This window comes from Prunus persica, chromosome G6, assembly GCF_000346465.2.
Source record: "Prunus persica cultivar Lovell chromosome G6, Prunus_persica_NCBIv2, whole genome shotgun sequence".
Lineage (NCBI taxonomy): Eukaryota > Viridiplantae > Streptophyta > Magnoliopsida > Rosales > Rosaceae > Prunus > Prunus persica.
Window position 1 is genome coordinate 9,810,909 of NC_034014.1, and position 27,740 is coordinate 9,838,648.

Sequence of the window (27,740 nt, forward strand, 5' to 3'; positions counted from 1 at the left end):
GTGAAGACAAATATCAAATGAATCACCAAAAACTGAAAAATCATCCATAAATACCTCTATTATCTCCTCTACCATATCAGAAAAAATGGACATCATGCAACGTTGAAAAGTGGCAGGTGCGTTACATAAACCAAAAGGCATACGCCTATAAGCAAACGTACCAAATGGACAGGTGAAGGTGGTCTTTTCTTGATCCTCTGGAGCTATGGCAATTTGATTGTATCCGGAGTATCCATCCAAGAAGCAATAATGACTATGACCTGCAAGACGCTCAAGCATTTGATCAATAAATGGTAACGGAAAGTGATCCTTACGTGTCGTGGTATTGAGCTTTCTATAATCTATGCATACTCTCCAACCCGTTTGAATTCTTTGAGGCACCAACTCATTGTCTTCATTCTTCACAACGGTAATTCCGGATTTCTTGGGAACAACTTGGACGGGACTCACCCACTTGCTATCCGAAATGGGGTATATAATTCCCACGTCCAAAAGCTTCAAAATTTCCTTCTTAACGACTTCTTTCATCACCGGATTCAGCCTCCTTTGGGCTTCCCTTGTAGGTTTCGATTCTCCTTCCAAAATGATCCTATGCATGCACTTTGTAGGGCTTATTCCTCTGATGTCTGCAATGGTCCAACCTAGGGCAGTCTTGTGCTCCCTTAGAACTCGAATTAGTTTGTCTTCTTCGGATGCACTCAAATTAGAAGCAATGATCACAGGCAGCGTCTTTTCATCACCTAAATATGCATATTTCAAGTTCTCTGGAAGGGGTTTTAGCTCAACCTGTGGTGCCTTCACAGTAGAGGGAACAAGCTTATTAGTAGATAATGGAAGAGGCTCAAAAATAGAGTTAAACTTACCTCTTTGGGGAGGCAAGGCCTCAAGCATATTCACAGCTTCAAGTACAGCTGTGTTCCCTTCTTCATTCACAGTTTTGGGGCTTTGGATGAGTGCCCTCTCCAATGGTGTCTCTTCTTGTGATGCATTAAATGTTTCTTGTACCATTTGCTCAAGTACATCCATGGAAAAACAAGCATGATCATCATTAGGATATTTTAAAGCATCAAAGACCTTAAACTCCACGGTTTCCTCATCGAATGCCATTGTGAGAGTGCCTTCATACACATCAATTTTTGTCCTTGCTGTTCTCATGAATGGACGTCCTAGAATCAATGGAAGGTCTTTTCCAGGAATAGGAACTTCCTCCATCTCTAGCACTAGAAAGTCAGCTGGAAAAATTAGCTCATTCACCTTGACCAAAACGTCTTCCAACACTCCCTTAGGATACTTGATTGATCGATCAGCCAATTGTATGCTCACGGAAGTCTTCTTAAGCTCACCTAAATTTAAAGATTCAAAAACAGAAAAAGGCATCAAATTAATTGAAGCACCTAAGTCTAATAAAGCATGTTCAAACCTTTGATTTCCAATGAGACAAGGTATAGTAAAACTCCCTGGATCCTTTAGTTTAGGAGGTAATTTACGCAATAGCACGGCTGAGACTTCTTCACTTAAGGCCACGGTTTCATGCTCCTTGAACGTCCTCTTATTTGTACAAAGTTCTTTGAGGAATTTTGCATATCTTGGAATTTGTTGGATTGCATCGAGCAAGGGAATGTTCACTTGCACTTTTCGGAAAGTCTCTAGGATATCCTTTGAAACTTGCTCCTTTTTTGAATTCAAAAACCTACGAGGAAAAGGAACCTTTGAAGTAATTGAATGATTCACAAGAGAACTTACCTTAGAGTTGTCACTTGGAACCGTAAGCTTGGGAGAGGGGGCAGCCACTGTTTTGGTTGAATTTCTCTCCTCATTGTCATCCTTTTCCACCTTTTTTCCACTTCGAAGAGTAATTGCATTTGCGGTGTCATGGCCTCCATTAGGATTTGGAATTACTTGGCTTGGAAACTTTCCTGGCTCTCTTTGACTCAAGGAGGCTGCAATTTGTCCAACTTGGTTTTCAAGGCTCTTGATTGCTGTAGACATTTGTGCCTGTGTTTGCCTTGTTTCCTGCATAAAACCCTGAGTGCTTAATGCCAAAGAATTAATTAACTCTTCTAAAGACTTACCTTGCCCATGAGGTGGTGCAGGTGCATTTTGTTGAGGAACAAATTGATTTTGTCGAACTGGGGCTGTTTGCACATTTTGGTTGTTCTTCCATCCAAAGTTAGGGTGTTGCCGCCATCCCGGATTATAAGTGTTAGAAAATGGATCGTTTCTTGGCTTTTGTTGCTGCATATAGTGTGCTTGAGCCATCTCTTCTCCATCACCATACAAACTTGGACAAGACTCCGTAGGATGTCCGGGATTAGCACACACAGCACACACTTGTGCTTGAGGGATTAATTGCTTAACAAGGTTAGTCAAATTAGCTATTTGAGGACCAATATCACTAGCACTTACCTCATAAACACCTGCTTTCTTTGGGGGAGCTCTCCGGTAATTAAACTGTTGAGAGTTTGCTGCAATGTTCTCAAACATCTCCTTGGCTTGAGTAGCACTCTTGTTCATCAAACCTCCTCCACTAGTAGCATCAACCATCATCCTCTCCGAATCAAGTAATCCCTCATAAAAGTATTGCATAAGTAGCCAATCTTCAATTTGGTGATGAGGGCATGAAGCTAGGAGTCTCTGAAACCGATCCCAATACTCATGAAATGATTCTCCATCTAGCTGCTGCACTCCCATGATCTCCTTTCTAATATGGTTTGTCTTTTGAGCTGGAAAGAACTTTGCAAGGAACTTGGAAGCCAATGATGTCCATGTGGTGACAGATGCACTAGGTAAAGAATAGAGCCACTCCTTGGCTCGTTCCTTGAGTGAGAATGGAAATAAACGCAATCTGATTGCCTCATCACTAATCCCTCCATTGTGCATAGTCGCGCACACGGCAAAGAAATCCTTGATATGTATGTGAGGATCATCCCCAGCCTTGCCATAGAATTGTGGCAAAAGGTGAATGGTGCCACTCTTGATCTCAAAGGTGGTTGTAGTGGCTGGATATGCGATACAAGACGGCTGGTCCAATGCTTTAGGAACTGTGAAATCCTTCAAAGGTCGGGTGAGGTTGTTGAGTTCCAACTCGTCTCCCATCTTGATTGGAAGTGTATCTTGCTTATTTTTATCTCGATGGAGATAACGAAGTGTGTTCTCTAGTTCAGGGTCGTATGGTATAAGCTCGTGACTCTGCGAACGACGACCCAGCATATACCTGAAATTGAAAACAAAACTCAATTAGATTGAAAATCCCCGGCAACGGCGCCAAAAACTTGTTGGTAAATTTTAACAACAATATTAAAACCTTGCAAGTGCACAAATCAAATGATAGTATAGTAAGCAAGCAAGGGTCGATCCCACGGAGATTGTGATCTAAAGAGATGTTTATCAATGTCACGCAATGAAAATCAAAACAAAGGACTTCCAAACACACGCCAACACCAAGGGGGGTTTTGATTTGTTTTTGTGAATCAAACAAAATAAGGAAAAGGAAACAAAAGAGAATTTAAATTAGAGTTTAAGAGAAATTGGTTTAAAATCAATCAAGAACAATAGCTAGGACTTACTATCCACCTCCAAACAATCAATCAATCCATAAACAACAATAGATAATCAATTTCTAGCAAGCATATGATGACGACACTCACAACAAGATCATGGCATTTGACTCGAGTTGTATGATTCTCTCTTAAGTGTATGTAAAGTGTATGGCATTTACATCAATACGTGTATTCTTAATTGAAATCTAGTATGGCATTTACTCAAATTAACAATCAAGAATCCATTAAGATCAAAGAGAATATGAGTGTCACAAAAACCCTAAAACATGGCATTTGTTATTAGGAATTCAAGAATCGATTTCTCATAACTAGTTCTTAACCCAATTATTCGTTGCAAACAAGAACACATTCAATATGGCAATTGACCTATGTTCTACAACAATTTAATTCCAATACATGCTTCTAAGTCAGCTACTCAAAGAAACAAAATATCAGAATTCACATAACATAGAGAAACCGAAATCATCACGCTTGTAGAAACTAAAAATCCATTAAACTTGTTTATAAAATTGAAATCATGTTTAGGGCTTCAAGATTAAGCCCTAACTAACAAGAAATTAGTTACTCATGGTCTTGGATGAACTCAAAAATAAATACATAAGAACTGAAAATTAAAAGAAGGAAGGAAAAGAAAGAACTCGTTCGCAGCTTTCTCCTCTTGCCCGGTTGATCTCTTTAGGACGTGAATGCTTTTTTATCAGGCCTTGGCTCGTCTTTTATATCACTTATATCAGAGTTCTAAACCCTAAAATTGACTGAAAAGTCGTCCGAGAAGTCTTGGTAAACAAGGAATCCAAATAGGAAAGTAAAAATCACAATTCCTAACTCCACTGGGAAATACAGCTCAGCCCAATGTTCACACGATTTGGGGATCTTCGACCTTGTAGAAAAATCATTAAAAATATATTTTAGAAAGATAAATGTCTTATCTTTCCAACCATATATAGCACGTAACTTGAAAAATTCGGAAAGGCTTCCGTTTCTTCACATTCACGTAACATGTACGAAACTGTCCTGTCTGCACGTGGGCTAACTTTTCTTGTAATACTGTACCAATTGGCTCGGTAGAAAATTCTAGAAAAATCATAGATTGAACTTCAAGATGTTAGCTTTCATCTCCAATTGGTCTTGCGCTAAAATTCCTCCGAAAAGTTGATTTTCCCTTAAAAACCTTCTAAGAGCGCAGAAAAGCTGAAAATCAGAAAAATAAAGTAATAAGCCTTTTTTAAATCTAATTCTCTTACAAAACCAAAGTAAAAAGAGTACATAAATGAGTATATTTATGGACTTATCAAACATTAAAAATATAATTAGATGCAAGAAATGATGAACTATTTGAAAACATTAATCAATCAAACATCCAAACAATATAAAGGGGCGGAGGGCAAAAAGTGTCCAACTCCACAAAGTCCACTTCAACTTTTCATATTTAAACAACTTATTATTTTATATGTGAAGAAATGTCTTGTTTTGATTATAACAGAAGTGTATATGTCATATGTATTGATTAGATATCAAGTCCAATGTTGTTTAATTAATTCGTAGTTGATATGTTTAATTAATTAAGGACCCGAGTAATTTTCCTAAAATGAAAGACATCAAATATATGTTTATGATTAAAAAAAAACATATAAACAATGACATTAGATGTCAAATTATTGCATTTTGAATTTTGAGAAGGAAAAAAAAAGTTAAGTGGGCCGGGCTTGGGGCTTACTTGAAGCGGGCTTGGGCTGGTGCCATGCTTGAAGCTGGTTCAGGCCAAGCTCAGCCCATGTCGGGCCATGGGTCAACCCGGTCCATTGGACCTATTTTTTGATCCCGGCCCGGCTCAAGTTTTTGTGCAGTGCCAACCATGACCCATTAATATTCGTGCTCGTGCCATGCCGTGCCTCATTAAAACGGGCTGGACTAGTGTCGTGCTGGGCCGGCCCGTCCTGTTTGACACCTCTAGTTGTATGCATTACTTGTCACATCATGCGGTATTCAAATTTGGGATTTTTCTGATTTTGGGTTGTTTTCTAATGGGGCTAACTTTGTATTTGGGCTGTCAAGTTCTCCCGAAGGCCCATAGCATAAGCAGCTGTTTGAAGCTTAAAATCGTTTGCGGGCGCGCGCTCTTTCGCTCTCTCTTTCTTCTCCACGCGCGGCAAATGCAAGTAAGAAGAGAGCATGACTCTAAAGCCCGCTTTGAGGACCCTTGCACAGTCATACACAAACCAAACTCTCAAACAATACCAGCTTTCATATCATAGCAAGCCTCTCTGCCACCTTCACGCGATTGCCGTCTCTCCAAAATCGGAGAGCTTCGTGTCTGAATCAAGAAAATCTGTAATTGCACACCACCTGCTCGACAAAACTCCCCAGAGAGACCTCTTGGAATACAATCACTTGCTTTTCGAGTATTTTCGCAATGACCGCAACAATGAAGCGATTAACCTCTTTGTGGGTCTTTGGCGGTCTGGTTTACAAGCAAATGGGTCGATCCTGTCTTCTGTTCTTAAGGTTTGCGGGTGCTTGTCTGATCAAGTTGCGGGTAGACAACTGCATTGTCAATGTGTAAAATCTGGGTGTGCAGAGGATGTTAGTGTTGGGACCTCTCTTGTTGATATGTATATGAAGACTGAAGGTGTTAGAGATGGAAGGAAAGTCTTTGATGAGATGGGGGACAGAACTGTAGTGTCATGGACTTCCCTGATTGCTGGTTATGCAAGAAATGGGTTGAATGACCAGGCATTGGAGTTGTTTTCAGAGATGCGACTACAAGGAAATAAGCCTAACCCGCATACATTTGTGACGGTCCTTGGAGTTTTGGCAGCTAAAGGTATGGTTGAGAAGGGAAGTCAGGTTCATACCATGGTGATAAAGAATGGCTTTGAGTCAATTACGTTCGTGTGCAATTCTTTGATTAATATGTATCTAAAGTCGGGGATAGTTAAGGACGCTAAAGCTGTTTTTGATTGTATGCCGAATAGGGATGCAGTTACTTGGAATAGTTTGATTGCGGGTTATGTGATAAATGGGCTCGATTTGGAAGCTTTTGAAATGTTTAATCAGATGGGGCTAGCAGGCGTTAAGTTCACACAACCGATATTTGTTACTGTCATTAAGTTATGTGCTAATTATAAAGAATTGGTTTTTGCAAGACAACTTCAGTGCTGTGTTCTGAAGAGTGGGTTGGCATTTGATCGCAATATTAAAACAGCACTTATGGTGGCTTATAGTAAATGCAGTGAAATGGATGACGCTTATAAAATATTTTCTATGATGCAAGGTTTTCAAAGTGTGGTAACTTGGACTGCCATGATCAGTGGGTACTTGCAGAATGGCGGAACAGAACATGCAGTGAAGTTATTCTGTCAAATGAGTAGAGAAGGTATTAAACCAAATGATTTCACTTATTCTGCCATCCTTATGGCCCGCCCTTCTTTTTCTATAGGCCAAGTACATGCACAAGTTATCAAAACAAATTATGAGAAGTCACCTTCAGTAGGAACCTCACTCATAGATGCTTATGTTAAGATGCAAAATGTTCATGAAGCTGAAAAAGTTTTTCATATAATTGATGAGAAGGACATTGTGGCATGGTCAGCAATGCTTTCTGGATATGCTCAAATAGGAGATACTGAGGGAGCTGTTAAAATTTACCTCCAGTTGGCAAGGGAGGGGGTCATACCTAATGAATTTACCTTGTCTAGTATCATTAATGCTTGTGCTGCACCTACTGCAGCAGTAGAGCAGGGGAAACAGTTTCATGCATGCTCAATTAAACTAAGGTTGAATAATACTTTATGTCTAAGTAGTGCCCTTGTCACCATGTATGCAAAAAGGGGGAATATTGATAGTGCAAATGAAGTTTTCAAGAGGCAAGGAGAGAGAGACTTAGTTTCATGGAACTCAATGATCTCTGGTTATGCTCAACATGGTAATGGGAAGAAGGTTCTTGAAGTATTTGAAGATATGCGTAGACAAAATTTGGAAATGGACGGTATAACCTTTATTATCATGATCTCTGCCTGTACTCATGCAGGCTTAGTAGATGAAGGTAAAAAATACTTCAATATTATGGTCCAAGATTACCATATCGATCCAACAACGGAGCACTATTCTTGTATGGTTGATCTATACAGCCGAGCAGGAAATCTTGAAAAGGCCATGGATATCATAAATGGAATGCCATTCGAAGCTGGTGCAAATGCGTGGCGAGCTCTCTTGGGTGCTTGCCGTATTCACCGCAACATAGAGCTGGGAAAACTCGCGGCAGAAAAGCTCATTGCGCTTCAGCCACAGGACTCTGCCGCGTATGTTCTGCTGTCCAATATCTATGCCACAGCTGGAAACTGGCAAGAGAGGGCTAAAGTGAGGAAACTGATGGATGAGAGAAATGTGAAAAAGCAACCTGGGTATAGCTGGATTGAGGTGAAGAACAAGACCTATTCATTTTTGGCTGGTGACCTTTCACATCCCATGTCAGACCTTATATATTCAAAACTTGAAGAGTTAAATAACCGATTGAGTGATATGGGTTACCAGCCGGACACAAATTATGTCCTTCATGATGTTGAAGAGGAACACAAAGCAGCCTTTCTTTCTCAACACAGTGAAAGGCTAGCAATTGCTTTTGGATTGATTGCCAAACCTCCAGGGTCTACTATCCAGATTCTGAAAAATCTTAGAGTATGTGGAGACTGTCACACAGTTATTAAGTTAATTTCGGTGATTGAAGCAAGAGATATTGTTGTCAGGGATTCAAATCGATTCCACCACTTTAAGGATGGTTTATGCTCTTGTGGAGACTATTGGTGACTCCTCATTTGGAAATGGGTTTAACATGAAGTTTTGAAAGGTTTCTTAAGTCATCAAAAATACCTTTAAGCAAAGCAGCAGCATGGCTTCTTGTGCTACGAAATTTTCATCATGGTGGCAGTGAGAATTGAACTCCTAACTTAAATGGAGAATTTAAGGCACACCATGCATCTAGCAGGTGTATTTTTTTAATAGATTTTTATGGTGAGTGACCCAATGGTTTTTCTCATAAAATAAAGAAGCGCCACATACCAAGATAACTGTTGACTGCTACATGATCCTACATAAGTGGGATTTCAAGATAATCAGAAATCTGAATGAAATTGAGATGGAGGAGCTCTCTGCAATGTTACTGTTATTAGAAAATGTGTGTCTATTGCCAAATGGGGTTGATGCAAGAAAGTGGAGGCTAGAAACTTCAGGGGAGTCCTTATGTGAGTCTTGTGTTTGGCTTTTGTGTCACAGGCAGGATTCCCTATCTTTCCAACCTTTTGGGCAGATCTGGAAACCAAGGGTTCCACCTAAAGTAAAAGTCTTGGCATGGACTAGCTCACAGGAGGGTTAATACTTGTTATGTGATCAAAAGAAGGCCTTATATGTGTCTTTCACCTCATTGATGCATTTTGTGTAAATAAGAGGGTGGAGGGAATGTGGATAATGTGTTTCTAAATATGTGGTAGAGATTGTAGGGAAGCCAATGTAAGCTGGGTCATCCTAAGGAGTTGTGTTGCTTTGCTCTCTGAGAAGCATAGTTAGGGGTAAGAAAGCAAAAGCTCTTTAGGAGTGTCTGTTTTTCGAAGTTATTCGGATGGAACAAAATAGGAGGATAGCAATATGAAGGTGTGGAAGTGGAGGAAATTTGGGTGAGAATCAGATTTTGGTCATCAGTTCGGACTTTGGTTGCTGGATATTTGATTGGGAAACAGCTCTTTGTCGACAATTACAGTTAGGATAACAGTAGTGTGTTGTTGTTGTTGTTAATTTGGGAACTCATTTGTATTCTTCTTTTATCAATGGAGAAACGGAGATTCAAATTTGGAACCTCTTCACCACTAGATTATGAGCTAAGTGGTCATTGTTGCCTTTTCATAAAAAATAAATAAATAAATAAATAAAAGAAGACCAGATCAACAGTCTCATGAAATTTTCACTGCCACCACTCATGTTGTAGGAGGTATGTGACAGCACCAATTAATTTTGGACATTGCTAGATAGCACAACTTTGTTCTCTTAACTTTCTTTCTTCAACCTAGGTAGCATTCTCACATTCAATTCAAGTCCACAAAGTCGTTACATGACTTTTGTTTTCTGATGTATTTGGTCATGTGATCCATTTTCCAACTTCTTAGCAAGTTGAAATACTTTGTTGGTTATCCATGGAGTAATATGGTACTAATGCATAATCTCTTCATTATCAGCTTCATATTCTTTTGTTAAAGTGCTGCCTCAATTCCATTATTAAAGCCTTAGACATATTGAACAGCTTTTGCTCATTGCTTTCTAAGTCACACCTGCATAACGATTTTGACAGAAACTTAATGAGTGTGGATATCTATTATGATAAACTTAGTGGACTTTGTTAGGTCTTGGATCTTGCATTGTTTTTGCCTTGAAAGTTGCCTCTTACAGTTACAGTTCCAAGCTTAGCACACACTTGCATTCACTGCATTCTTATTGCTATTAAAAGTGATCAGGTAAGGATTTCCTATAATTGATGTTTCGGGGATGAAACCTTAATTTTCAAAAAATTACAAGAATTTGAAACATTGTATAAAGATTTAGTCCTTCCCCCACCCTACCTAACCGACGAAAGTACGAGGAAAGAATAACAATTACATGATAACTTTTTCGCATTTATCATGAAGCTAATGAGATGCTTAACTTTCTTGCACTTGCAGTGTTGTATATTTTGGCAATCCACAAATTCAGCATGCCATTTACGAAAAGTGGGGTGGGAACTATGATTTCTCAGTGCCTCATACATATCGGAATGTATTTAATCTGAAACCATAGATATACAAGTCCACAGGAAAGGAAGTGACCATGAACTTTTGATTCTACTTGTAGCTTTTGATGGGATAATCGACAAGTTCAAACCATCATCTAGATATAGTATCTTGAAAAAAAAAACAAGCTCTAGAACTCTTGTTCCTATACTGAAATCACATTGAGACCAATAGGACTCCTAACCTTTTGAATACCATTGCTCCATGTCAAAGCTCCAAACACGAAGCTTCCATTACTGTTCTTGAAGGCGGCAAAATCTACCCTAAAAGACATCTTTTCCCCGGTTTTTGTAAACTTGAGTTTAGATGGTGCAACTGTAACATTCACACCTGCTGGATAATCTACATTGGCAACATATACTGTTGAGCCTTTACCATAATAAGTAACAGTTCGGTGAACAGATACCCTTCCATTCATTTTTGACACACCAATCGAAGGATAGTTAAAATTGTAGGAAGGGGTAGGAGACTTCTGGCAATAAACTAGACTTCCTGTGAGGTTTTTCAGTTGCAAAGGGCTAGCCCCAGTGCTGCAGAGAAAATTGATAATGTCATGGGAATCAAAATCATATACTAGTCCAGGATCAATTGCTGCAGCCGGGTTAATGTGTCCAGATCCATAGTCGAAAGGTGTGGTAGGGGTTCCATTTGGATCTCTTCCAATGGTGCTTCTGCTGTTATCAAGGACAGTTGCTGTGACAACAAAAGAAAATCATAACTTCAGTGACCCAATTTAAGTTTGTTAAGCTACTTGAAAGTATAATGAAAAAACTTAAATGCAGTGACCTGTTGTCATTATTGCAGACATTATGGCTGCTGGACTCCAGGAAGGTTGGTAGGATTTCAAAATTGCTGCAACCGCAGATACATGTGGGCAAGACATTGAGGTGCCAGATATTATGTTATAATTGACAGACATTTCAGCCGTTGCAGCAGTCGCTACCGGAGACCATGCTGCTAAAACATTCACTCCAGGTCCTGTAACATCTGGCTGCAATAGGTATTTTCATAGTTGGTTATTTATTTGGAGTTAATTGTTCATTTAGTATAACCCCAGGATATAGCACTGATGATGCTCTTTTACCCGCATTCCGGCATTAATATTGATTTGTAAGTGTTTTAGATATATTCAAGAAGAGAAACTAAGAGATTTGATAGAACTTACTTTGATAATGTCTGGGGTTATGATATTTGGCCCCATGGATGAGAACACTGCCATTTCTGGTGCAGGTTTAGTTTTCAGAAATGTAATTGTCGGGGAGATTATAGCAACTGGGTTCCTGTAATAACAAGACTTTTAAATTTCCAATCAATTTAGGACTTCTCAGTAGCTAGTATCACTGACTTGTTGCATATCTATAGCTTTCCATTTACATTTTTTAAGTAACTTTTAATTTCTTCCATTGATAGATATTTGAGCAAGCAAAGCTTCAGAAACTCACTTTTCTGTCATCATGTACTCTTGAAGCTCTTGTGCTTCTTCTTGACCAATTAGAGTGCCTGGGATGACAAACTGGAAGCCAACATCTTTGAGAAATGGATCGACAAGAATCATGCCCACACCACCACCTTGTCTTACAACTCTGCTTTTGTCCGTTCGGTTATCAGTGAAGGTCTCAAAGGTGCATACCACGATTTTCCCCTTAATTAAGCTAGCATTTAGAGTATTGTTCTTGCAAAAGCTGATAAAAGAAACAATAGAACTTATCTAACGGTGAGCAAATAATGAAAGTTCACAGGTTTTCATGGGCTCAAGTATTAGCTTGGCCAACGCAAACCAGATTTAGTTTTATCATGATTTCCAATTTGGAGGTTAGTACTGGGTGTCACGTATCGAAAGAAACCTATGGTTTCGAATAATGTTCGTTACCATCAGTGGAGATTTTAAAAAGTTCGAATATTGAAAACCATTACCTGGTGAGTTTTCTTAGAAGGACATGAAGTAGTATTGGCATAATACTGAGCAGGTGTGTTTTCTTTTGGGTGCTAAAAGCATGTACTGAGCATATAGCATGGTAGAAAACTATATCATGCATCAGCTGGTGCAGTAGTAATTTTAACATCAAACATTTGAAAAGGAAGATTACCTTGCATTCTTTGCTGTGACTTCTGGGAGAGCTGCAGCACTTGCAGCTATCAAACCGTAAGACCTTTCCATTTTCAGTGGGTTTAAAGAGGAACCCTGTCATCGCAGAATTTATATCTGAAAGTCAACTTTTATTTTATTTTATTTGGTGTGTTTTGTGTGCACACATGCACAAACCTTTATGTGGTTTTAAAAAAAAAAACTTAAAAGGGTAGAGGCATTTGGATGCCAAGCTCACCTTTAGAATTCTTGAATTTCCAAGATATACGTTTGAATGGAATTCCCTATCCAAAGTGCTTGCAGCAACAGTGAGGATCCAGGGAGCAACATTGCATGCAGTACTTGGGAAACCAGAGTTCCCAGCTGATGCAGAAACAAGTATTCCTCTGTGGAATGCGTGGAAAGCCCCAATGGAGATTGCATTTTCAAAATAAGTTGGCTGTGGAGGGTCAGGGCCAAGGGAAAGGGAGAGAATATCGACACCATCATAAATGGCATCATCCATAGCAGAAAGAACGTCTGCATCACTACACAAGTTAAACCAGCATGCCTTGTAGATAGCAAGTCTGGTGCTCGGTGCACCCCCTCTTGCAGTGCCTCTGGCCATCCCAAAGAAGCTGGCATTAGGTACCACAGATCCAGCTATTGTTGAGCCAGTGTGACTCCCATGTCCATCACTATCTCGAGCTGATCGGAAAAAAGGAAGAGGCGCAAAGGACTCAAGAGGCCCATTCTCTACTTCAAATCCTTGAACGTAAAAGCGGGAGCCAATGATTTTCCTGCAAATACAAAACCAATTTACAAAGTTGGACTTCTGGATATGGAAACCCTGCATGATTCAGCAATGTGCAGTCATATTCAGGTAGAAGATATCTATTGACCTAAACAGTTTTTTCTTTCTTTCTTTTCTTTGTATTTGTTGGATGACAAGAATAAAATTCTATAGCGGTCTAAGACATGAAGGGTACCTGTTGCAGTTGGCCAATGTAAAATTCTCGCCAGTAACACACTCTCCTTTGAATTTCTCCGGCACAGGCCCTAATCCTTTATCACTGAAGCTCTCTGACTCTGGCCAAACTCCTGCAAAACAGAACTAACGAAACCATCATAAAGGAGTATAAGGAGAAGAACCAGATAAGAAAAAAGATTGAAGCGATACCAGTGTCAATCACACCAACAATGACATTGGATTTTGAATCCATTGGCATTTGATTGTATTGGGGAATAGAGTCTAGGCCTAGAAAATCCCAGGAATGTGTTGTGCTCAAACGATTTGTTTTGCTCTCGAACACAGAAACAACTGAATCACTTTCTGTAGTACATGAACAGAAATCAATGTAATGAAGTTCTTCTCACATATATAGTCAAGATTTTTACTTTTATTTTGTAAAAAACTATTCTTTCTTCTATTCTTACTCTATTGGGTTTCTAGAAGACAATACCATAGTAATCTAATCACAGTACCTGCAAGTTGTTGAGCTTGCTCTGGTGTAAGCCTGGCTGAGAAGCCTTGAAAAGTTTTACTGTAATGGTGAAGTGCTGCATCTTGTGCTCTAACAATACTGAGAATTATTCCAAAACATGAATAAATAAAACATATAGCAGTCTGCATTGGCATTTATGAAAGTACGAAAATGGAAGCAGAAATTGTTTCTATATAGCTGCATAAATCCAATTAGTATCCTGCCTTCCAGTGACTGAAGCAAGAACCTCATGGTTTGCTCTGATGACAGATTCAGAGTTGGGGTGAGAGTGGTGCCCCATGTAAACTATATAATGCTGCAACATGAAAAAGAAAAAGAAATTCAAATTCAGATCACACATATATATAGATGCAACTATATTCATTTTCGGGTTTGGGGTTTCGAATTATGCTCATCATATTTCAAGATTATCCTTGGAAAAGAACTTATAATTTTTGCATGCCAATTCAAAACCATTTCATACCAAGTGCTTTCCTTTGTTTTTAATGAATTTTTTTTCAGTTATCTCAGTTCTAGTAGTGTGAAAACTAAATGATTGCCTCGTTGAATCGTGTCTCAGTACCTTTTTGTTAGCAGTGGCTTCATGGGCCAAAGTAAATGCAATGAAGAAGAGAAGAGTAAGAACTCTAGTGAGCTTCAAGATATAAGCAGAAACCATAATGATAAAAATATAGAAACCAATAAATTGTAGTGATTTTGTGAAGGTTACAAGCTCATTTTATACCCCAAACTGTGTAAGGCTTGTTGGGCAATGCCGGCATTTTTCATTAAAGTTTGCCCGTAAACATCTTCGAGCCGGCTTTTGTTGGCTTACTGGAGAAATTTTCAAACATGCCCAGAAGTACCATGGTCTGTTTTTGGACAATAGTGGTGATAGGCAATTGAATTTTGTGGAAGAAATTTAGTCCTTTTGGTGGACGTATGCTGTTGTTTCATGTAAAACGTACAAGGATATATGCTTTTAATGAAACATTTCCAAATGTGGTTTCCTCACAATACACACATTAGACTCTAAGACAATTCCAACTAAACATAATACACGAGTATAGTATATCACTAATTTCTGTACACATTGAAACATGAAATAATGACACAGTAACATGGGGCTGAAGTGGTTAGCACAACTAAGATCATGCGAGTCTTGTGACCACAGCAGGTGAAAATTTTAATGTCAAAAATCCAGCCTGCTCCGTACCAAAGGATGTAGAAAATGGAAAAGGAGGAAAAAGGAGAAGTGAAAAGGGGGAGGGTGGCATGAATCCCAGGTCACAGAACTCTGCCAGATAAAATATCCGAGTCCTCCGAAAGGCGCATCCACTCCTGAAAGACATATCCATGAAAGGTACACAAGATCAACTGAGAAACAGGTTTGCTGGGGGACCAGACGAATGCCAGTTATGCAACTAACAGGAATTCGGACACAAACTGGTAACCAAGTTCTTAACTTCCCAAATCACAATACGAAAGAAACAATGTGTAAACATACAAAAGAAGATACTAAAAGCAAAAGAAATGAATTTAACTACAAATAGACAACGGTCACTTCAAAAGTAACCCCCTTCAACCATCCAATCCTATCTAGATGAATTTTGACAGTAATCACAAGTAATTGTAAGGATATCTGAAAGTCAAAACACTTAGATGCCTACCGCACAATTAGTTTCACGAAAATAAGTAGAAATTACCAATGGGGACGACAAACATTATTGATGTATCAACATTCTGAAGCAATATTTTTTCAACTGTCCTTTACACAATTTGAAACAAGCCATTCAAGATGTTCAAACACCAGTATTTTCATCTGAATACAGAAAAGGGAGGTCATGTCACCTTCCTCATTGAAGAAACTAATTCAGAGTACGTAATTCATTAGACCCATCCAGCACTAGTAAATAAAATACAATTCATGGCCACTGCACTGATGATAAGTGTGGATCAATGAGATTAATAAATACAGAAAATTCATCACCCTTCCTCTCCAAACTCTTTCGTGAATCTCTCATGGACATCAAGGTCACTTTTGCTCACTGTTGGCCTCTGTCTAGCAAGCACCTTATCAAAATCTGTTTTTGTGATTGGAGGTGGAAGGATCTGCAAGGCAGTAATGAGCACATACTATTACTTTGGAGATGTTTAAACTTGAACATCATTTTATAAAATTAAAATTAAAAAATATTGAAACTTGTTCCTCTGACAATTTAACAGAATTCCCTTTCTCATTTACATGGATCATACATAGAATAACAATATTTTAAAATTAAATTAAATTTTGGATTTTTATCGCAATAATGAAAAAACTTCCCATCACTTCACAATCTGGTGTGTACAAACGATCCATCAAACTGTGTGCCCAGAAGTCACCAGACCAAAATATTGAACCAAAATAGGCATGTGAGTTATCAAATCCAGCATTCAAAAACATGCACACATACCTGTGAAGCAAGTCCTTTTGCCGCCAGCTCCTGCATGGTGATTTGGATAGCACCGGGTTGCTTTGGTCCACATGGTATCCACATATTATCAGCACTCTTGAAAAAGAACATGGCATCTTGGGTTTTACGAACAGGTTCAAAGAGAACATCTTTAACCTGCCAGTTTTAAAACAGAAGAAACCAAACAAAAAAGAGAGTGCTGTGAGTTATTCTTAATTAACTTGTAATGCAAGGAACACTAAAGACAGGTAGTAGAAACGCAGAGATACATGCAAAACATAAATGCATTGTGCTTACACAAACAGCAACATCCGAACCCGAAAAACCCTCAGTTTTGCGAGCTAAGCTTTCAAAATCACTTTCTGATAAGTTGTTAGGAGTGTCTCCTAGATGAACCTGTTCAGAATATCGCCCAAAAAAATTGCATAGCACAAAAGGTTAGTAAAAATATTTTGTTTTTATTACTCTGTTTAATGAAAAGAAAATGGTAAAAAGATAAAGGAAAATGTTCAATACTTTGAACATATGCTGTCGAGCCTTTAAATCTGGAAGGGGAATGTATATACGCTTGTCGAAACGTCGCCGAATGGCCTGTAATTAATACCAGTTAACCACAGCCACATGATGTGTCCTTGGATTAAAGATGAAGCCAAGCATACAAACTTCATATATTTCTCCTTACCTGGTCAAGTGCATAGGGAGTATTCGTTGCTGCAAGAACAAGAACTTTCTGGTCATTCGTTCCCACACCCTAAAATACACGACAGAAAAGATCCAGTGAAAAATGAATGGCTTCTCATCCCAAAAAAAAAAAATCTTGAAAAAAGGAATGACCTAAATTATATTTCATCACATTATTGGAATAATTTTTTTAAGAAAAATGCCTTCCTATATTCCAGAGTAACAATAGATAGCAAGATGTAATGCAACTCTAAAACAAGGGAAGTTTATGAAATAGGAATCAAATAAATGTGGTACAAGGAGATCAACTTTAAAATGATACTCACTCAGTCTCCCTTACATATGTAATCATTTATACACTAGCAACAACTAATAATATGAATAGAGTAATAGAGATCAATTTACATGTCTCTGCTTGTACTCTATTCATGGAAAACATCGTAAGAACAAATGGAAGAGTTAAAAACGAAACAAAGTGGGAAAAGAGAATCATTCATTTTAATAATGTGTCATTCTTTGGGGATATTAAATTAAGAGTGTATCTTTTATTACTCTCTCTCTCTCTCTCTCTCTAACAAAAGGGGGGAGTTATATATGCATTATTAGGTAATCATTCTCTAATCCGGTCCTTAGATAAGCACCTTAATGGACTTGTTTTTCAACCATTACATCGTACATAAATGAATCATTAAGATGCATCACACCTTCTACATATCTCAGTCGTCCATATTAGATCTAACGGCTGAGATTCGCATTTGAAAATTATTCTAATTTCTATATAATACATACATACAGAGATAAGTACATAACAGAAAAGTGCCAAGGCAATTTCAGTACCTCTAATCCAACAAAATCTAGTTTTATGACTAAAATTGGCTGATGATGAACAGAGAGTTGACATGATATATATTATTTCAGCAAACCAGCCAAAAAAACCCTGATCTAGCCTCAGCTAGTCTACAAGTTTCCTTCAGTTACTTACAAACAATAAATTAAGTGTTTCCTTAACCAAATACTTTCAAAGTTCACTTTGAAGTGATAACTAAAGTATTAGAAATTCGAAGGCCTCATAAGAATAGCCAAGCCACCTTAAGAATTTACCCCGCTACTTCCCACAAAACAAAAAAATACCTGCATCTGCACAAGAAGTTCTGTCTTAATTCGTCTAGAAGCTTCACTCTCATTGCCTTCTCCACGTGTCCCACATAATGAATCTATCTCATCGATGAAGATGATGGATGGGGCACTATCACGAGCCATTTGGAAAAGGTTTGAAACTAGCTTTTCACTCTCACCCATCCACTTTGAAACCAGGTCTGAAGAAGAAATACTACCAGAAGAAAATTACAGATTAAAAACCATAAAGGACATGAATATGGAAATAAAATGGGAACACAAATAAGGAAGCATAAGCATAATATTTCCAATTCAAGGATACTTGCTGGATTTGTTACACAAAATGATGAATCACAGGTCTCAGAATAAGGCACTCGGAGAACACCTCAAAGAAAGGGGGCTCATGCAGACAATTCGGGCACTTGATGGCTTGGCCGTCATAAGTTACAAGGTTATCATTTCAATCAAAATACAATCTATTTTTTTCTATGAGTTTGGCTTAAAGTTCTCACTGAAAGACAGAGAGATACACGACCAAAAAAAGAAGATAGAGAGAAGATATCTAGGGTCCCTCAATAAGGAACGGATTACTTCGATACCATCTAAACACCCCTTGGGGCAACTTGACTTTATACGATCCTGTGCTTTCTATTAGAGAGAATCGATCCATACAGTGCAATATAGCAGACATTCACGTATGAACAGTATCACATTCTTCAAACTGTGACACACACAAGAGCTCAAACATGATATTTGTAATAGCACCCGCAATTTTCCTTCCTTTTTTTTTAGGGGGGGGGGGGGGGGGGAGGAAGGGGAATGTTCCTACAGCAAGCTTCGAGGGTGGCAATAGCTGATAAGCAGATATCTTCTAAAAAGAAGTCATCACACAATGATACTATATTACCTGAAAAATGTAGAGTCTGCTTCAGTTGCAACAGCCTTGGCTAAGTATGACTTCCCAGTTCCAGGAGGCCCATACAATAGAAAAGCCCTCCATGGTCGTCTCTTGCCTAAAAGAATGTAAGTGGATACATATTAGCTTTTAAAGGATGAATCAAAATGAAAACTCAACTCAGTAACTGTTAACACGATTTTCCAATGGCTGTAGAAACTGATAACATATATACGGTAAACACAACTTTCATATCAGCTTCTTGGTGTCTACAGCAACACATATAAAATGATGGATAAGCAGTTAAGATAGTAATAAGAAAGCAACAAACACGCTGCTTCAAGCAACCATGAAAATTATATTAGAAAAAATATATACGAATAATTAGGTAGGGCAAGGAACATATATAATGTAAGATACTGAAACCAAATGAACTCTTACTTCCAGAGGGAACAATATTTCCAAGTATGAGAATAACTACTACAAACCCATTTTAAGTCTATTAACAACTTAAACCTTTCTATCGGTGGCCCTCTGCTTTTCCCTAGAAGAATGCAAACCATATGCCTGTGTGCACCCTTATGATTCCAAAAGGCCACTTTAATTTCACAGACATGGAATTAGAAAATAGAGATAATTTATGACATCAACAAGCATGAGCGTAAGAAGGCTCTCCCCATCCATGTGACTGTCTTATAGTAAACCTATGAAAGCTTTCCCCATTTAGAAATTATAATGCCTAATAGCTCAACATTACTCAATGCAACAATGCAGCATCAGAAACACTAGATGAGAAAACCAATTGCAACCATAATAGCTGTTAATCAACAACAGTATAATTCACACTGCTTTGAAATCCTAAACATTCAATATTTACCCAACTTTGACAAATACCCATTACAACTAAATCAAAAGGCTGAATTTCCCAGCTAGCATCAACTTTACCAAAGAGTTAAGGCATAGCAAAAGCACAAAAAGGAAAAAAGGAAAACAAAATGCAAAACCCAACTACTATCACAAACAAACGAACCAAACTAACCAGTAAAGAACTGCGGGAATTTGACGGGTAATATAACTGCCTCTTGCAAGGCCTGCTTGGCACTCTCCAAACCAGCCACATCGTTCCATTTCACATTGGGCTTTTCCCTTATAATCGCCGAATTGAGCCCGGCCCGGAGCTTAGCCTGCTCCGGATCCTCACCGTCGCCGCCCTCGCCGTCTTTGGGTTTGGTCTTGGGCCTGGTGGCCACTGCCGCATCCCCGTTGGATGCAGGCCCGGGGCCGCCGTCATCCAACACAGCACGAATCTCCTCGGCGCGGCGCAAGTACTCGGTGAACTTCTGGGTTATGGCTTCCTTGATCTTAGGGTTCTTCTCGTACTTCAAGTGGGTCTTGAAGTATTCCAAGGCGTTCATGTACAAAGGGAACGCCTTGGCGTAATTTCCCGCATTATCTTCCTGTACGGCTTGCTTCACGTACTCTATCGCTTGCTCCTTGAAATTGCTATACATTTCTGTGGCTCTTCCCTGACCGATCACACATATAGAATTCGAAATTCCGGAATCGAAATCGAAATTGAAAAGGGGAGTTAAGGAAAAAAACCCTAGGGTTTGAATAATTTCATCCGATGGGTGATTTTAAGAGAAAATCGGGGATCGGAGGCTGGTTTCCAGGTGCAGAAGCCCTAGATTTTACTTCTTCGTTGTTAAGACTTGTTTGTTTCTCGGGAAAAAGAGTTAGAAGAACGGAGGGGAGAGGAGAGGATTGGATTGTGCTTGTAATTTTACTTTTGTCAAGAGGACGCGTTTGGAAAATGGAATACTATTTAGTCCATCTGTTTTGCAAAAGGGAAGGTTCGTTCTTTCTTGATGGAATTTTCATCTCCCAAATAAATAGAAACTTCGAAAAATGAATGGTGGTAGGGAAATCTTCTTCAAATTAATGTTTGATTATCAAAGAATGGGTATTTAAATTGCCGTACGGGCCAACAGGTTCTAGCTCAATGAAAAATACTTTTGTATATTATGTCATGTTAAAATGGGTTTTTTAATAAAATCCTCTTGTTTGTAATCCTTTCTTATGAATGAAAGTTCAGTTTGAAAAAAAAAAAAAATTAAGTAAATAAAATGCCTTTATTATTTTTGTTTCACGAGAGGCAAGAATTCATCTTGAATTTAAATAGTAGTACTAAAAACCCCCCTTTTGAGTAGTTAAAACTCTTAAAATTTAAGTAGTAGTCAAAACCGCCTTTAAGTAAGTGGTTAAAATTCTAAAAATTAACAAAATATTGTGACTTAATTTATCTTTCTAACATATCATAATTGGTTTATATTAATACCATAATTTTAATTTGTGATATTGCATCTTTGCTAACATAGAACAAAATAATGACCCAATAATTTGATATAATTTTTTTTTTTGTTGGAAATGTGATCAAATTAGTTAATGTAGTTTAGGCCTTCTTCAATTGAATCCTTTATAGTTTTAGTTCTTTTTTTCAATTAGATCCTTGTAATAATCTTTTGTCAACAATTAATAACAAATTTTATAATAACGAAATGGTGACACTCCAAACCCACATGAGGAGTTATTCAAATATGAGGACATATAAATACAATATGAGGCATGCATTGAGTTTATTTATTTATTTATTTATTTATTTTTAGCTTGATACCCTAATTAAATTTAGGTTTCACTAAGGATAAGTTAGGTTATAACTTCAAGGAGAAACAATAATAATTGTCATAATATTACATATCAATGATATCATACTTAAGGTTCCCTTCATAATAGATGCGTTGTTGAGCGCCGGTGGTAGAAAAGTGAAAGAGATGGGAAAGCGAGACAAGAAACAGAGACACCAGCCAAGAAGAGCTGCCTTTCACTACACTGAAGAAGACGAAGAAGGTGTTGGTGATGGTCATTATGAAGGTCACTCCGCTTCGAAGCACACACTTTCTGAAGAAGAGGAAGAAGAAGAAGAAGAAGAAGAAGAGGTTGATGGAAAAGAGGAAGCTGATGAGTACCCATCAAATGATTTGCCTTCAAAATTTCTTCTTTATCAACAATCTGTACAGGTTTGACCCGCTTACTACATTTTAATTGATGACATTTTTGATTGCTGATATGGGAAAAGTATGAAGAATGCCAAACAGTTGGATAAGGAGGGAAAAAAAAAAAAAAAGTAAACCCGAGTCACCTGAACTTAGTGCAGTTATTTGTTTTTGGTGAAAAGTTGTCAAAATTAAAATAATTTATTGGAATTGTTGATTATCTTTTTGTTTCTTCCCCTCCCTTAACACCCAAATGAATAATTTTATGTGGTTCTTCTGGAGGAGATTTCAGGTGTGATTAATTTGTAATTTATTTCATATGCAGTCACCAAAGGGAGACATAAGCTATCTGCAGAAGTTCTTTTTGATGTATGTGGGCGGGAGGTTACCTCTCCATCTCCAAGAAGATTTCTGTGGCACAGCCCTTCTTAGGTACATCACTATCCTTTTAATTGACATATCTGAACGGAGGTGATGAACTATTTAGGGAACATTTGTACCTAACTAGAAGCTATATTGTTGCCATTTTGGTGCCATTTGTTGAGGAATTAAGTAGGTTTTCATAAAGATTGTTTCTTTATTTAAACATCACGGCCAGTAATATTATAAGCGGTTAGTTGCCATTTCAGAAGAAGATGAAGTAGGTTTGGCTGTGGCCCCCAAATCCCAGAAACTCCTTCGAAGTTTTATATAAAACCTGAAATCTGTGTATAAGTTCATAAACTTTTCAGCTATTGAACCTCCCAATATATAGAGTCTAGCTCTGTCTAAGCCTATGTTTCTGGAAATTGTCTTGTGGGTTATGGAGATTTAGTGCTAATGAGGTAATGCAGATTAGTTATGAGAAGATATGGTGGTTGCACAACCTGGTTGACATTCTTTACATTGTCAGGGGTCATATACATGTACCTGTTCTAATTTCTTTCAACTATGATAAATAACTAGTGTGGTGGTTTGTTGCTAGACTTCTTTTTGAGTTATAGTTAAGGTATCCATTGCCGCTATGTGGAACTGCAAATTGTCCATTTCATAAGCTAAAAATAATTAAGTTCTCAGTCATAGTGCATACACAGTCTAAAGACCTAACACCAACTCTATGTTTGACAGTGCAGAATGGCTCCGGACTGATACAAGGAGGACTGCTGTAGGGTTGGATTTAGATGTTGAAGCACTAAATTGGTGCATGGAGAACAACATAAATAAAGTTGGGGCTGATGCATATTCCAGAATGTCCCTCTTTCATGGGAATATCTTGCAACCTCTTGAGGCCAAACTAGTTAAATTCGAGCCCCAGGAGCTGATAAGAAAGGTGTCACTCACTGAGAACAAAGATAATTTGGAGAGTGATGAAGGTGAATCTACTCTTGCTGAGGGCTCTTCTTCCTCAAATGATGAGAAATACTTGAGGAACCATCTGTTGCCTGCTAGAGATATTGTGTGTGCTTTCAACTACAGCTGTTGTTGTCTCCATCAACGTTCTGAACTGGTTCTGTATTTCAAGCATGCTCTTGATGCCTTGTCGAAGAAAGGTGGAATATTTGTAATGGATTTATATGGTGGTACATCCTCAGAGTGCAAGCTAAGGCTTCAGAGGAGATTTTCCAATTTTACGGTACAGAAGTTATTTTCAATATTCCTTACTTTTATAGCATCGTTTGTACTCCATTAAAAACTTAGTGTGGGTGTGGAAGAGGAAAGAAAAGGAAAGCAATATGAAACATATGGAAAATAAGCTCTATATACATGCATACATATATAGATATTGGGATCCTCTGTGCCAGATGCCTGAACTTTTTTAAGTTCTGGATGCATCACAGATTGATCGACCAATAGATATCAATGGATAGGCAAAGCAAAATGTTGTGAAGTTTTGTCAACCAGATGGATTGGTATGGGGTTTTTGTGTTTTTTTATTTATTTTTAATTTTGGTATTTCTCATTCTCGAGAGTGTTGATTACTTTAGGGTCCCAAAACCAGAGAGGTATACCATAAGAGATGAATGGGTGCCGATCAATTGATAAGGAAAAAGAAAACTGACAAAAATTTACACAGGGAAGCTTACATATATATACATATATGTATAATACGAGTGTACATAAATTTTTTAACTGTTTAGGTTTCCACTTGAGTATCTAGATAAATGCATATTATTATTAAAAATAGGCATGATGTTATATTCAATAGGAGTTACAGTACTAGACCTCCAAACCCCACCCCTGGGATCATTTCTGTCACTTCTCTTCCTGCCAATTTCCTTTTCGCTTCACAAGCAATGCTGCCGTGGAGCCCCAAGGGTTTTTTTTTATTTATCTTCCTCCCCTTCATGGCTGGTGAATTATCTGTTACTTGAAGATGCAATAAGCTACAATATTTCATAAGAAGCGGAAGTCTATGTTTTCTTTTAGCAGATTACTATTTTTGGGGTAAAATTTTTAGCACTTTACCATTGAGTTTAATAAAGAACATTTAGGGACTATCTAATAGTTTATGTGGTCTCACCTGTATGATGGAGAGCAGATCAAGTCCTATGACTAAATATTCTTTACTTGCAAATATGTCTATCATAATTATTTAAATTGCTATTGGCTTGTGCAGTACGTTTGGGAGCAAGCTGAGTTTGATATCATTGAGCGCAAGACAAGGATTAGCCTCCATTTCCATCTCCAAAAGCAGCAGAAGAAAATTCGACATGCATTTTCATACAGTTGGAGGCTGTAAGTTGTTTTGTTTTTCTAGTTACTGGTCTCCTATATCGATATCGTAAAGGAATATCGAGTGTAGGCTTCATGATGAATATTTATTAGATCTTGTATTCCTGGTGAATTCTGAATCGTTTAGAGGCAATTGTTTCATATGCCCAGGTGGTCACTGCCTGAGATTAAAGACTGCTTAGAAGAGGCAGGATTTCAGTCTGTTCATTTTTGGCTGCGGAAGATGCAAGACAGCAGAGATATGAGAAAAACAGAGGGTTTTGGTGTCGGGCGTGACATAAAGTATGAAGAGATAAAACATTTTCAGCAACAAGACTCTTGGAATGCATACATCGTAGGTGTTGCATAGCTCCATGCATCAAGTAATCTCTGAGTTGAGGTTGCATTCAATTGCTCTGACCAAAAGTACCTTAGTTTTCCAATAAGTAGGTGCTGAAAAGCTGCTTTCGAAAGCTAGGAACGTTTATGTACTTCAAAAGTTAGCTTGCAGTCTTCACTGTGAATTTTGGTACTTGTTACTGTTTCACTTAATCTCACAGTTAATGTTCTGAAAGTTTCCATTTGGGGCACCTTGTTCTGAAATTTCCTGTTAGAGAGATGTCATTTTATCTTATTTGGAGGGAATGTTTTTGAACAAATAAGGAGGAAGACTATTCACAACCTTGGTTTAAAATGCTAACTGATGCACCTATAATTGAGTTCTGATTGCTTTGCATAAAAATTGTTTTCGGAGTTTGGTAGAGTGAGTTCTCTGTGCCATGAAAAACAATTTGGGATCTTTCTCGAAGGTAGGTCATGGTTCCAGAGTAATGCTATAACTCGTGTGCCGGACGCATTAATGGTACGTTTATTAATCCGTAATTAGATTAGGAGGAATTGAATTGATGATGAATTGAATTGAGGAGGAGTTGGATTGAGGAGAATTAGATTCTAGATTCCTATTAAAATTGTTTACTAAATCATATGGATGGGGGAGAGTTAGATTCCGAATTCCCATTGAAGTTGTTTACTTAACCATAAGGAATTAGGGTACTAAAATGTCCTTGTTGTTGAGTTAAAATAGATGGCAAATTTGGAATTGTTAAAATTGTGTGAGCATATAGAGGGTATAAAAGATGAATTCCTAATGGGTTAATTCTCCAGGAATTAGGGCTAGTTTGGAATTGCTGTTACTTTTTTAAAAAGTTGTTTATGCTGTACTTTGAAAATAATTAGCTATAAAGTAAATCAGCTCCATGTTTGGTAAACAATATTTTTAAAGTGTTGTTAGTACAAAAAGTAGTGTCAAAATCATTTGGTAAATTTTAATATGATGCTGTTGTAACTGTTTATAATGACTAAAATAGATATGATGTTATGCGCTAGTTATGTGGTGGTAGTGGTGGTGGTAGAGGTAGTGGTGAAAGAGATGGAGGTGAAGGTGGTGGTGAAAGAGGTGGTGATGAAGATGGTGGGGATAGTGGTTGTGAAGGTGGAGGTTAAGAAGGAGAATGAGGTGGCAACGTGGTGGTGAAGGTGGATGAGGTGGTGGTGGTGGCGATGGTGGTAAAAGTTAGGTGATGGTGGAGGTGGCAGAGTTGGATGTGAAGGTGGAGGTGGTGTTATTTTTAAAAATTAATGAGGTATTTTGGGAATATAAAAAATTCATTAAAGGCTTATCTCTACTTCTTTTGAAAGTAGCTTTGAAAAGCAACACAGAGCTTGTTTCTAAAAGCTGCTATCAAAAGGCCACTGTTTTTAAAATAATCGGGATATTTTATTTTTACCAAACACAATAAACTACTTAACTTTAAAGAGAAGCGGGTTTTTGGAGGAAAAAAAAAAAATTCCAAATGGGGCCTTAGAATACCACCTCTCACCCAAAAATTTAATTCCTCCAAAATCATAAATTCAATTCCTAATTTTGTATGAATCCCACTTACTTTTTAATTCCTTAATCTATATATATAAAGCAAAAGGCAGAGAATGGTGAAACATTCAAAATACCAAAAAATGCCATTGGTTAATGCAAACATTAAGAATTAAAATTATTAATTAAATTAAGATAATATGGTAAATTCACAATTTTTCATATTAAAAAAATTAAAATTAAAAGAAAATTCAGATAATGGATCCTATTTTTATGGAACACAACTATCCATTATCTTTTTTAATTCTAAAATAAATTTAAATTTTCTTAAAAAAAACCTCTCGCAGGTCCAGAAGCGCGTGCAGAGAGACTAGTATAAAATAAACACAGAAATCTATATATATAAAGCAAAAGGCAGAGAATGTTGAAATATTCAAAATACCAGAAAATGCCCTTTGTTAATTCAAACATTAAGAATTAAAATTATTAATTAAATGAGGATAATATGGTAAATTCATATTTTTTAATATTAAAAAAATTAAAATTAAAAACAAAATAAGATAATAGGTCCTACTTTTATAAAATATAACTACCCTGTTATCTTTTATTAATTCTAAAAATAAAATAAAATAAAAAAAGAAAACCAATTGACACATGCGTGATCATGTGTCAAAAGACTAGTACTCTATAAGTAAAATTCAATTTATAATGAGAACTCCAATTTATAATTAATAAACACACCATAACATCAACTTGGTCCGTTTGACACCTTTTACTCGTGACATTTTAACAATAACCAGTTGTAGGCTTGGATGGCAAACAAGACCCGGATAGTCAAAACCAAAACGGGACCCACTCCGACACCAGTACCAGACCCCACAAGAAAACGATATAGGCGGCCTATATTTGCCCTTTGGACCGAGGCTGGTCCAAAATGGCGTAGGCGATTAAAAATAAAAACCCCCCGGCGTGGCTTAAACGACTTCCAGAAAGATAATCGATATTTAATTACTGATTTGAAATTTTTTGAATGGCCTTAGTAAAGCTCCTTTTTTGTCTA

The 27,740-nt window shown here is 37.6% G+C and overlaps 4 protein-coding genes across 4 annotated transcripts; 2 read left to right on the plus strand and 2 right to left on the minus strand.

The window, feature by feature from the left end:
• LOC18773567 (pentatricopeptide repeat-containing protein At2g27610) lies at positions 5,702-9,579 on the plus strand. Its single transcript, XM_007207103.2, has one exon. The coding sequence runs from the start codon at positions 5,733-5,735 to the stop codon at positions 8,364-8,366; it is 2,634 nt and encodes an 877-aa protein (XP_007207165.2). The 5' UTR covers positions 5,702-5,732; the 3' UTR covers positions 8,367-9,579.
• Positions 10,324-14,703, minus strand: LOC18774077 (subtilisin-like protease SBT5.3). The gene is made up of 12 exons (XM_020565674.1): positions 14,674-14,703; positions 14,505-14,576; positions 14,146-14,237; positions 13,923-14,020; positions 13,637-13,770; positions 13,427-13,551; positions 12,697-13,237; positions 12,460-12,554; positions 11,815-12,054; positions 11,538-11,652; positions 11,159-11,363; positions 10,324-11,065 (listed from the first exon to the last, which is right to left on the minus strand). Exons 1-12 carry the CDS (start codon positions 14,701-14,703, stop codon positions 10,518-10,520), a joined length of 2,295 nt encoding a protein of 764 aa, XP_020421263.1. The 3' UTR covers positions 10,324-10,517.
• LOC18773640 (protein SUPPRESSOR OF K(+) TRANSPORT GROWTH DEFECT 1) lies at positions 15,631-20,990 on the minus strand. The gene is made up of 8 exons (XM_007207402.2): positions 20,106-20,990; positions 19,079-19,184; positions 18,187-18,385; positions 17,057-17,125; positions 16,891-16,965; positions 16,672-16,770; positions 16,375-16,530; positions 15,631-16,033 (listed from the first exon to the last, which is right to left on the minus strand). The coding sequence occupies exons 1-8, from the start codon at positions 20,575-20,577 to the stop codon at positions 15,908-15,910; spliced, it is 1,302 nt and encodes a 433-aa protein (XP_007207464.1). The 5' UTR covers positions 20,578-20,990; the 3' UTR covers positions 15,631-15,907.
• Positions 21,822-25,468, plus strand: LOC18774355. Its single transcript, XM_007205256.2, has 5 exons — positions 21,822-22,143; positions 22,445-22,551; positions 23,227-23,731; positions 24,716-24,834; positions 24,982-25,468. The coding sequence occupies exons 1-5, from the start codon at positions 21,898-21,900 to the stop codon at positions 25,178-25,180; spliced, it is 1,176 nt and encodes a 391-aa protein (XP_007205318.1). The 5' UTR covers positions 21,822-21,897; the 3' UTR covers positions 25,181-25,468.

Coding starts and splice junctions, on each gene's coding strand:
- LOC18773640 (XM_007207402.2), bottom strand. CDS start 20,577: ATGTATAGCAATTTCAAGGAGCAAGCGATAGAGTACGTGAAGCAAGCC. Junction 19,185..20,105: donor ATTCCCGCAGTTCTTTACTG/GTTAGTTTGGTT, acceptor ACATTCTTTTAG/GCAAGAGACGACCATGGAGG. Junction 16,771..16,890: donor CTCGACAGCATATGTTCAAA/GTATTGAACATT, acceptor TATTCTGAACAG/GTTCATCTAGGAGACACTCC.
- LOC18773567 (XM_007207103.2), top strand. CDS start 5,733: ATGACTCTAAAGCCCGCTTTGAGGACCCTTGCACAGTCATACACAAAC.
- LOC18774077 (XM_020565674.1), bottom strand. CDS start 14,703: ATGCCGGCATTGCCCAACAAGCCTTACACA. Junction 13,552..13,636: donor ATTCAAAATCCAATGTCATT/GTTGGTGTGATT, acceptor TGGTTTCGTTAG/TTCTGTTTTGCAGGAGTTTG. Junction 12,555..12,696: donor GAAATTCAAGAATTCTAAAG/GTGAGCTTGGCA, acceptor CTGCGATGACAG/GGTTCCTCTTTAAACCCACT.
- LOC18774355 (XM_007205256.2), top strand. CDS start 21,898: ATGGGAAAGCGAGACAAGAAACAGAGACACCAGCCAAGAAGAGCTGCC. Junction 23,732..24,715: donor GGAGATTTTCCAATTTTACG/GTACAGAAGTTA, acceptor TGGCTTGTGCAG/TACGTTTGGGAGCAAGCTGA. Junction 24,835..24,981: donor TTTTCATACAGTTGGAGGCT/GTAAGTTGTTTT, acceptor TCATATGCCCAG/GTGGTCACTGCCTGAGATTA.